This window comes from Oncorhynchus mykiss, chromosome 7 (assembly GCF_057628025.1).
Source record: "Oncorhynchus mykiss isolate SJ-2025 chromosome 7, ASM5762802v1, whole genome shotgun sequence".
Taxonomy (NCBI): Eukaryota; Metazoa; Chordata; class Actinopteri; order Salmoniformes; family Salmonidae; genus Oncorhynchus; species Oncorhynchus mykiss.
This window is the reverse complement of record NC_143028.1, coordinates 4,381,615-4,392,215: the sequence shown is the minus strand read 5'-3', so window position 1 is coordinate 4,392,215 and position 10,601 is coordinate 4,381,615. Positions and strand designations below refer to the sequence as shown.

The window sequence follows — 10,601 nt, the reverse complement described above, 5'->3', positions numbered from 1 at the left end:
GAAAACTGAGGATGGATCAACAACATTGTGGTTACTCCACAATACTAACCTAAATGACAATGAAAAGAAGGAAGCATCTACAGAATACAAATATTCTAAAACATGCATCCTGTTTGCAGCAAGGCACTAAAGTAATGCTGCAAAAAATGTGGGAAAGGAATTCACTTTTTGTCCTGAGTACAAAGTATGTTTTGGCCAAATCCAATACAACACATTACTATGTACCACTCTCCATATTTTCAAGCATATTGGTGGCTGTATCATGTTATGGGTATGCTTGTAATCGTTAATGACTGGGGAGTTTTTTTTAGCATAGAAATTAACAGAATGGAGCTAAGCACAGGCAACATCATAGAGGAAAACCTGATTCAGTTTGCTTTCCACCAGACACTGGGAGATGAATTCACCTTTCAACAGGACAATAACCTAAAACATGACAAATCTACACGAGTTGCTTACCAAGAAGACAGTGAATGTTCCTGAGTGGGCGAGTAACAGTTTTGAATTAAATCTGCTTGAAAATCTATGGAAAATGGTTGTCTAGCAATGATCAACAACCAATTTGACAGAACTTGAAAATGTTTTAAAAGAATTATGGGCAAATGTTGCACAATCCCGGTGTGTGGTGTTGACTCTGGTGTGAATACTTATGTAAATGATATATTTCTGTATTTCATTTTCAATACATTTGCAAACATTTCTAATAACATGTGATTATGGGGTTTTGTGTGTAGATGGGTGAATTTGATCCATTTAGAAATCAGGCTGTAATACAACGAACTGTGGAATAAGTCAAAGGGTACAAATACATTCTGAAGGCCCTGTATCTTCCTCAGTGACAGTTCTGTCTTCCCTCCCTCAATGTGACGTGTTAGTTCTATAGTGGCAATAGACTACATTAATATTGATGTGGGCAGTTATTTTAGGAAGCTGCGTTGAGGATATGTTGCCTCAGAGCCATTATAGCTTTCTGCACTGTAAACGATACTGCCTTTCAAAGCAAAAGAGCAGTAACTGCACATTTCATCAACAATTAGTTATTTACAGTTTTGATACAATGAATACATGCTTTATCATGTGGACAAATATCCTGCCTCCACTGTGTTGTTATACAACAGCACCTCCTGTTGGTGTGATACTAGTAATGCCTCCATGGCTCCAGTCCAGTCATTGTATTTCACAATGTTAGTCTCCCAGTCAACTGCCCTGTGGGTTTACCCTGATACATGTTCTGTCAGGGAGGGGAGAGAGAAATTGATTTGCTGTGCGTGTGTTTGTGGAGTATGTGTTTGTGGGAGGACTGAACTTGGATTGAGCCCTGAGAGCTCAGTAATGGAGTCGTCTACGACCACGGACGCTCTGAAAGTGCAGCTCAGACACCTTATCCTGCTAGTCCTCTATATCCCAGCCTGCACCGGACTCCCTGGAGGTGAGTCTCAGATCAGAGGATGTGAATTTGGTGGTCTTGGTTCAGCCCTGTACCTTTCAAATACAGCACCACACGCTGCTGGCTATTCAATGCCCTGCTTGACTTCCTGTCTGTCTATCTGTCTTTCTGTCAGTCTGACTGTACAGAGACTGTTTACAGCCTTGTGTGTGCAGTAATAGCAACTTTTCAACCACCCATGGTCTTCATTGGGATTCTTCTTCCTTTTCCTACTATTTGTACTCTGTTCCTATGGAAGTTTGTTGGATGTCTATCAATTTAAAGTCTATGTAGTGTGAGCAGTCATGTCCCATCCTGGCAGCTCCAGTGTTCCTGAGCACACAGGAGGCCAATGAGGTGCTCCATCATCAGCGGTCGCGGCGTGCTAACAGCCTGCTGGAGGAGCTGAGACTGGGAGACCTGGAGAGAGAGTGTCTGGAGGAGCAATGTGGCTACGAGGAGGCACGGGAGATCTTCACCCTCCCCGAACAATTGGTGAGTTTAAACTGAATGATCAGATGGAATCTGAGGAGGTAGGTTCTCCATATTTGTCCCAGAACATTAGAGTCTTTTTAAATAGCCCTCTCTCTTGTTTTATGCAGGAGGAGTTCTGGAAGAGCTACTCAGGTAGGCTATCTTCAGGGGACTCACCTACTCATTCCACGGGTTTTCTTTATTTTTACTATTTTCTACATTGTAGAATAATAGTGAAGACATCAAAGCTATGAAATAACACATATGGAATCATGTTGTAACCAAAAAAAGTTTTAAAAGCTGTCAAGGCAAAGGGTGGCTACTTTGAAGAATCTAAAATATATTTAGATTTGTTTAACCATTTTTTTGGTTACTACATGATTCCATATGTGATATTCTATAGTTTTGATGTCTTCACTATTATTCTACCATGTAGAAAATAGTAAAAAATAAATGAGTAGGTGCATCCAAACCTTCGACTGGTACTGTACATTTTGCCAAATCTACATATATTTCTCGTTTCTCATTATAATGGTTCTAATAATAATCTAATATTGTCTCTGTCTGTAGTGGTGGATCAGTGTGAGTCTGGCCCCTGCTTGAATGGGGCTACCTGTTTAGGTCAGGTGAACACCTACATCTGCATATGTCTCCCTGGGTTTGATGGACGAAACTGTGGCCAAAGTAGGTACAACACACCTGTATCTCTCTGTCGAATCACTGAAATTGGCTCTTGGATATTCTTCAATAATGTTCTCCATTTCTCTTGTCTCTTGGTTCCTGTCTGTCTCTATCCCCACCTCCACAGCCTCGATGAACTCTTATGATGGTTGTCTGTACAGAAATGGGGGATGTGAGCACTTCTGTACAGAGTTTCCAGACCTGTCTCACCATTGTCACTGTGCCCCTGGGTACAGCCTGGACAATGACAGCAGTAGCTGCATACCCCAAGGTCTGTATCACACTGGGCCAAACCCTAACAACTACAACTCCCAACAGCCCTGTGCTTCTTGAGGCCATCTCCATACAAGCACTTCATCTTCTCCGTTTGTAGTCCTTCTCTTGCCTGTATTCTCTCTTTATCCTCAACTCCTAACCTCTCTCCCTCTCGCTCTCTCTCTCTCGCTCTCTCTCCTCTTAGTTCCGTTTCCCTGTGGAAGAATTGTAAAAACGTTCAGGCCCGGGCCCCGAATTGTGAAAGGCACAATTTGTCCTAAGGGAGAGTGCCCATGGCAGGTATAGCATTTACTGTAGTTATTGACTGACCAACACGTGGCTAGATCCAGATCTATGTCTGTCTCACTCTCTCCTCTCCCTCTTTCACTGCAGGTTATGCTGGAGTACATGAATGAATATAAATGTGGGGGGATCCTCTTGGCTCCACATTGGATCCTTACTGCTGCCCACTGTATGTGGCACACGACTGCCTCCCATTGGCAAGTCACAGTGGGTGAGTGGGCAAATGGTATTACAGTGTTCTCTCAACGCTCCCAGTATCTCAGCTGCCACAAAACCCAATTCTAACTATCACCTCTGAGTGTTCACTGTCCACTGATCCTGAGTTCCTCCCCCTTCAAGGTGAACACAACCGTGCGAAGAAGGAGGGCACAGAGCAGATTCGCCGGGTGACGAGGATGCTGATCCACCCCCAATACAACCACACCTCCACAGACCGGGACCTGTCTCTGCTCTACCTCAAGAGGGAAGTAGTGCTTGGACCCTTCGTGGTGCCTGTGTGCTTGCCCGCCTTGGACGGCTCCTTCGGGCGCACACTGGGGGCCATGCGCACCTCCGTGGTGAGTGGCTGGGGCCGCCTGGCTCAGTCGGGACCCCCGTCCACTCTGCTCCAGAGGCTGGAGGTTCCTCGGGTCCCCCTGCAGGAGTGTCGCACCACAGGCCTCAATGTGACCATGAACATGCTGTGTGCTGGGTTCAGGGATGGGAAAAAGGATGCGTGCCAGGGGGACAGCGGAGGGCCCCTGGTCACCCGCTACAAGAACACCTGGTTTCTGACGGGAGTGGTGAGCTGGGGTAAAGGGTGCGCCCAAGAGGACGTCTATGGAATCTATACCCGCGTCTCTAACTTCCTGGACTGGATCAATCAGACCATGGCGACCGGCTGAGTGGGAGTGTCCATTTAAAAACACCCCTCCAAAAAACACTGACAGATCTCTTCAAGGATGATGCTGGATAATAGCCAAGACACAATCCTGCTCCAAACTAGAATCTGGATTAAGATGTAAACTCTAAATATAATGATGACATTAATCTTTATAGTTTCTTAGACAACCCTAAGATATATATTTTCTTTGATCCAATTATTAACAGAATAAATAAATAGTTATTTGAAAATAAAGTTGGATTGTTTTCCTAACTGATAAGAAACATAACACAACTTAGCGTGCATGTAGCCCTGAGATCAGTGATGTAACTGAAAGAGTGGGAGGGGCTGTGAAAGGGGCTGTGAAAGGGAGGGAAGAGCCTGCATAGGGTCAATGACAGAGGAAGGTAAGCACGTGTTAGGGGAGGGTTAGGGCCCAAATCAGGATTTTGTCCAGACTTTGGACCTGTGGACTGAGAGGAACAGAGAGCGACAGTGTGCTTAGATATTCTGAGGGCAGTCATCATGTGGCTTCATGTTCTCTGTCTTACATTAAGTATCCGCTGCTGTCATCCCGCCTCAGGTAAGTTAACTTACCCCTACGTATGTGTTTTTGTGTGTGTGTTTGTTTATAACTTTAGTTTGTAAATATGCATTCATTTATGTACAATACATATGTACCTGTTTGCCTGTGTGCAGTTTGTGCATGTGTGTGTGTGTGTTTGTGTGTGTCTGTGTGTGTTTGTGCATATGTGTCTATGTGTGTGTGTGTGTACAACTCCCCTCTCCTCCGGTCTTGCAGTGTTCTTGGCGCGGGACCAGGCCCATGGCCTCCTCATCCGGCCTAAGCGTGCCAACAGCGGCTGGTTCGAGGAGCTCAAAAGGGGGGACCTGGAGCGAGAATGCCTTGAGGAGAAGTGTTCCAAAGAGGAGGCGCGGGAAGTGTTTGAGCACGAACAGGCTACGGTCAGTGCCTGGTTGAATCACAATCTGATCATGAACAGACCATAGTCTGCATGATAGGCAAAAAAACAATAATGACTCTGAACATGATTCCTACCTGATATCCTCAGTGAATTGTCCCCATTCTCTTCCCTTAGGAGGAGTTCTGGAGAAACTACAATGGTGAGCTTCTGTGCAGTGTGTCATTTCTACAGTCACAAATACCCAGACACCACCACCACTATATTTTAATCTTTTAACATCTTTGTTGATCATGAGATCCCAAATGTACACAAATGTATTCATCCTTACAGTTCAAGACAGCTGCCAATCTGACCCCTGCCAGAACAAAGGAAGCTGCTCTAGCATATCAGGATCTTCTTACACCTGCCTGTGTCTGCCAGGCTTCAGTGGACGGAACTGCGAGCTAGGTAAGAGTTCTTGATGGGAGACGTTTCTGTGGAAACTTTAGTTTCCAAGGTTTCTTTTTCCCATTTACTTACATAAACACATTCTTTATGTCAGCATTCAAGGCCATTCCTGACTCCTGCTTGCATGAGAACGGGGGCTGTGAGCACTTCTGCGAGGAGGAGGGGGGCCGACGCAACTGTTCATGTGCAGACGGCTATTTCCTGGGGACTGATGGACAGCGTTGCCTGACACAAGGTTAGCAGTCACAGCCACAGGCCATGGGCCATGTCAACGTTGTATGATCAGTTGTATTGTCATCATCTATGATGTTATCTGTGGATGCATCCCAAATGGCATCCTATGTCCTATACACCGAGTGTACAAAACATTAGGAACACTTTCTTAATATTGAGTTGCACCCCCTTTTACCTTCATAACAGCCTCAATTCGTCAGGGCATGGATTCTACAAGGTATCTAAAACGGTCCACAGGGTTGCTGGCCCTTGTTGATTCCAATTCTTCCCACGGTTGTGTCAAGTTGGCTGGATGTCCTTTGGGTGGTGGACCATTCTTGATACACACAGGAAATTGTTTAGCGTGAAAAACCCAGCAGCGCTGCAGTTCTTGAGACACTCAAACCGGTGCGCCTGGCATCTACTACCATACCTCGTTCAAAGACATCTAAATCTTTTGTCTTGCCCATTCACCCTCTGAATGGCATACAAACACAATCCATGTCTCAATTGTCTCAAGGCTTAAAAATCCTTCTTTAACCTGTCTCCTCCCCTTCATCTACACGGAATAAATAAGGGATCATAACTTTCACCTGGTCAGTCTACAGTATGTCGTGGAAAGAGCAAGTGTTCCTAATGTTTTGTGCACTCAGTGTATAGTGTAGTACTTTAACAAAAGTAGTGCACTATATAGGGAAATAGGGTGCCATTTGGGACGTACCCTCTGGTTGTAGTATATACACCCTCTGGTTGTAGTATATACACCCTCTGGTTGTAGTATATACACCCTCTGGTTGTAGTATATACACCCTCTGGTTGTAGTATATACACCCTCTGTGCATTCAGAAAGTCGTCAGACCCCTTTACTTTTTGTAAAAAAATGTTACTTTACAGCCTTTTTCCTCATCAATCTACACACAATACCCCATAATGACAAAGCAAAAACAGGTTTTCAGAAATGTTTGCTAATTTAAAAAAAACTGATATCACATTTACAAGTATTCAGACCCTTTACTCAGTATCTTGTTGAAGCACCTTTGGTAGCGATTACAGCCTTGAGTCTTCTTGAGTATGAAGCTACAAGCTAGGCACATCAAAGATTTCTCTGTACTTTTCTCTGTTCATCTTTGCCTCGATCCTGACTATTCTCCCAGTCCCTGTTACTGAAAAACATCCCCACCGCATGATGCTGCCACCACCATGCTTCACCTTAGGGATGGTGCCAGGTTTCCTCCAGACGTGACTCTTGGCATTCAGGACAAAGAGTTCATTCTTGGTTTCATCATACCAGAGAATCTTGTTTCTCATGGTCTGAGAGTCTTTAGGTGCCTTTTGGCAAACTCCAAGTGGGCTGTCATGTGCCTTTTACTGAGGTGTGGCTTCCATCTGGCCACGCTATCATAAAGGCCTGATTGGTGGCGTGCTGCAGAGGTGGTTTCCCATCTGGAAGGTTCTCCCATCTCCGCAGAGGAACTCTAGAGCTCTGTCAGTGTTACCATCAGGTTCTTGTTCACCTCCCTGACCAAGGCCATTCTCCCCCAATTGCTCAGTTTGCCTGGGCGGCCAGCTCTAGGAAGAGTCTTGGTGGTTCCAAACTTCTTCCATTTAAGAATAATGTGGGCCACTTTGTTCTTGGGGACCTTCAATGCTGCAGACATTTTTTGGTACCCTTCCTCAGATATATGTCGGCACTCTACGGACAATTCCTTCGACCTCATGGCTTGGTTTTTGCTCTGACGTGCACTGGCAACTGTGGGACCTTAAATAGACAGGTGTGTGCCTTTCCCAAATCATGTCCAATCAATTGAAGTCACCCTAGGTGGACTCTAATCAAGCTGTAGAAAAATCTGAAGGATGATCAATGGAAACAGGATGCACCGGAGTTCAATTTTGAGTCTCATAGTAAAGGGACTAAATACTTATGTAAATAGGTATCTGTTTTTTATTTGTAATAAATGTGCAAAAATTTTAAAACCTGTTTTCGCTTTGTGATTATGGGGTATTGTGTGTAGATTGCTATTCATTTAATCAATTTTCGAATAAGGCTGTAACGTAACAAAATGTGGGAAAAGTCAAGGGGCCTGAATAATATCTGAAGGCACTGTATGACCTCTGGTCTCTCGTGGCTCCAGAAACAATGGCCTGCGGGAAAGTTCCTGTCCTGCACGGCAGCGCCTCCGAGAAGGGAGACGTACCGTTGGACCCCCGTTCACGCATCGTGGGGGGAACAGAGTGCCCTAAGGGTCACTGCCCCTGGCAGGTACAGTATGAACCAGTGGCGGCGGACAAGTTTATGTATCTGACGTAGAGGTGAAGTCTCTTTCCCCACGGTGTGTTTCTACAGGTGTTGTTAGTGAGAAATGAGAAGGGCTTTTGTGGAGGAGTCATCTACAAACCCACCTGGATCCTCACTGCCTCTCACTGCTTGGAGAATATCAAGGCCCAGCACCTGAAGGTGGTGGCAGGTATGGACTGTTTTTATTTAGAAAAGAGTCAATACAGCTGTTGTGTGTTGAAGTCTGAGTTGTTTCAACCTTTTCTGAATGTGCCCAGGTGAACATGACACAGAGAAAGACGAGGGTACGGAACAGACCATAGATGTGGCAGAGATCATTATGCACAACAGCTACGTGTCAGACACGGCGGACAGCGATATCGCCCTGCTACGTCTGAAGACTGCCATCACTATGACGCCTTTCGCCGTGCCCGTCTGCCTGCCCACCCGCTCGATGGCGGAGCGTGAGCTCTGGGCCATCAACCTCCACACGGTAAGTGGCTGGGGCCGGCGCAGCGAGAACGGCCCTACGTCACGTGTCCTCCGGCGGCTGGAGGTGCCACGTATACGTACCCAGGACTGCGTTGAGATGAGCGGTGTCACGCTAACGGCTAACATGTTCTGCGCCGGCTACATCGAGGGCAAGCAGGACTCCTGTAAGGGGGACAGCGGCGGACCACTAGTCACCCGCTACAGAGACACCACATTCCTTTTGGGTATCGTCAGCTGGGGAAAGGGGTGCGCCCGGCCGGGGAACTACGGGATTTACACCCGCGTGTCCAACTACCTGGACTGGATCCACAACTACACGGCAGAGCAGCCGACAGTGCAACCGACAACGCAGCCGACAGCACAGCCACAGAACACCACGACCACACTACAAAACACCACGGCCAATCCAAATGCAGTCTTATAAGTGTCACAGAACAGGAGCAGTGCTGAGCCCAGTACCTTATTGGGTTCAACTTGTAGTACATCTCTGAAACCATATTTGGCTTTCAGATTATATTATTTATATTTATCATGTTTTGTTTCTCGTGCTTCAACTACACTTTCTAAAGTTTTTCTGTATGTTTGTTGATTTTATGGTTTGATTTCCCTCTGAATTTTTTTTTTTTAATAAACGCTTGATTGATGCCAAAGTAAACTGACCCTTCTGCTGTGTCATGATAACCATCAAGGCAAACTGACTCTTACATAAGTTGGTGTTCAATTACAATGCATTTGCCATCTTAAAACAAAGCTGCTTGCATTCTGCACAAACCCCGCAGGCTCTTTGTGTATGTGGGGACAGTCACTGCATTATATGTTATGACCCCTGTGCAGTTAGTTGGACCAACAGGATTGAGGGTATAAAATGTAATTTTGTATTATCAGGGAACAATCTTCTCAAACTAAGGCAATTGTATATGTATTTAGCAAAATACGACCAGAATAGTGGTAGACATATGAACACAAAGGCTGTCAGAATTGCTGAGTGTTGTAGCCGTTTCAAATATATTACAATAAAACACTGTTCTAGAAGCATTCACTGATGTCTATTAATTAACATGATATGCAATATGATTCTGTAAATTGTGTTAAAATGAAGAAATGTGATGTGAAACCTTCCCCGTATATATTGCACCCTACTTGAAATCCCATTTGAGTAAATCAGTGATTGTTACTCTTATCTGTGAATCTATCTAAAAGATAGCGAAGGAGTCAGGTGCAGGACACATATACGAGTAACAATCACTGATTTACTCAATCCAAAACGTAACAAAATCCTGTTCCAAACAAGGACAAAACAGGACTCAAAATACAACACACCGGAATACACGAAAGACAATCACGCACAAAACAGAAAGGGAAACCAGAGGGTTAAATAAGGAACATAATTATGAGATGGGAACCAGGTGTGTAAACAGACAAAACAAAAGAAAAAATGAAACATGGATCGGTGGCGTCTAGAAAGCCGGTGACGTCGAAAGCTACCCGAACAAGGAGAGGGAACCACTTCGGTGGAAGTCGTTACAATTGGTCTGTCATTGCCACAACATTAATAGGTGTAATATGCCTAATCCTAATAAAAAAATATGATAGATATGTAGATAACACAACCAAATTAGGCAGGTTTGCAAAATGAATAATCTTTGTAAAATATTAGCAAAATGTTTCAAAAAATTTGCAAAAAACTCTATTTATATAACTGACTTTGGTTAGCATTTGGAGCCTTCATTTCTGTATTTTATTTTCAAACAATAAATTATAATATTCCTAAAGGGTTCTTTCACTGGTTTGTATTGATTATAATGATATACAATAATATGCCATATTGTTAAATGTAAAATCTAAGTATTGAATCCTGACATTCCAACATAACATTCTAACAAACCGCCTGCTGATGAGGGGAGTCAACTTACATAGCTGGCGAAGTACTAAAGTCTTAGGTTCACAGCCTTTATAGATAGTGTCTAGTTACACAATGAATGGAAAAATAGTATATTATTGTATACAGCCAACTGAAATATGTATTGGTTAGTGCTAAAAGGCCAGATTTTTTTCTAATCACTAAATTAATTGTTTCTATTAAATTTGTCAACCAGCAACTTAACTAATGGCTACAAAATGATAAGGCAACATATTTCATTAAATAACTTTTAAGGTTAGAGAGCATTATTTTAAGATCATGATGGTCAGGGACAGAAGAGATGTTACTTTTTTTAGATAATTTGTGTTTACCTAAATATTCATGTT

At 44.0% G+C, this 10,601-nt stretch overlaps 2 protein-coding genes across 6 annotated transcripts; both read left to right on the top strand.

The window, feature by feature from the left end:
* Positions 1-1,193: 1,193 nt before the first annotated feature.
* f7l (coagulation factor VII, like) lies at positions 1,194-4,256 on the top strand. Of its 4 annotated transcripts, none has more exons than XM_036982180.2 (8): positions 1,194-1,429; positions 1,749-1,921; positions 2,029-2,053; positions 2,471-2,584; positions 2,709-2,852; positions 3,042-3,136; positions 3,230-3,350; positions 3,479-4,256. In XM_036982180.2, exons 1-8 carry the CDS (start codon positions 1,333-1,335, stop codon positions 4,021-4,023), a joined length of 1,314 nt encoding a protein of 437 aa, XP_036838075.1. In that variant the 5' UTR covers positions 1,194-1,332; the 3' UTR covers positions 4,024-4,256. The 4 variants fall into 4 exon arrangements, with proteins under 4 accessions (XP_036838075.1, XP_090096017.1, XP_090096018.1 ...); XM_090239891.1 differs by having other exon boundaries at positions 1,202-1,429; positions 3,230-3,365; XM_090239892.1 differs by having other exon boundaries at positions 1,229-1,429; positions 1,755-1,921; positions 3,230-3,365.
* A 97-nt stretch (positions 4,257-4,353) lies between these two features.
* On the top strand, positions 4,354-9,389 carry LOC110495519 (coagulation factor VII). 2 transcript variants are annotated; one of them, XM_036982177.2, is made up of 8 exons: positions 4,354-4,584; positions 4,804-4,967; positions 5,102-5,126; positions 5,258-5,374; positions 5,469-5,609; positions 7,720-7,847; positions 7,932-8,052; positions 8,141-9,389. In XM_036982177.2, the coding sequence occupies exons 1-8, from the start codon at positions 4,527-4,529 to the stop codon at positions 8,776-8,778; spliced, it is 1,392 nt and encodes a 463-aa protein (XP_036838072.2). In that variant the 5' UTR covers positions 4,354-4,526; the 3' UTR covers positions 8,779-9,389. The 2 variants fall into 2 exon arrangements, with proteins under 2 accessions (XP_036838072.2, XP_036838073.2); XM_036982178.2 differs by having other exon boundaries at positions 4,457-4,584; positions 4,701-4,967.
* The last annotated feature ends 1,212 nt before the right edge of the window (positions 9,390-10,601 follow it).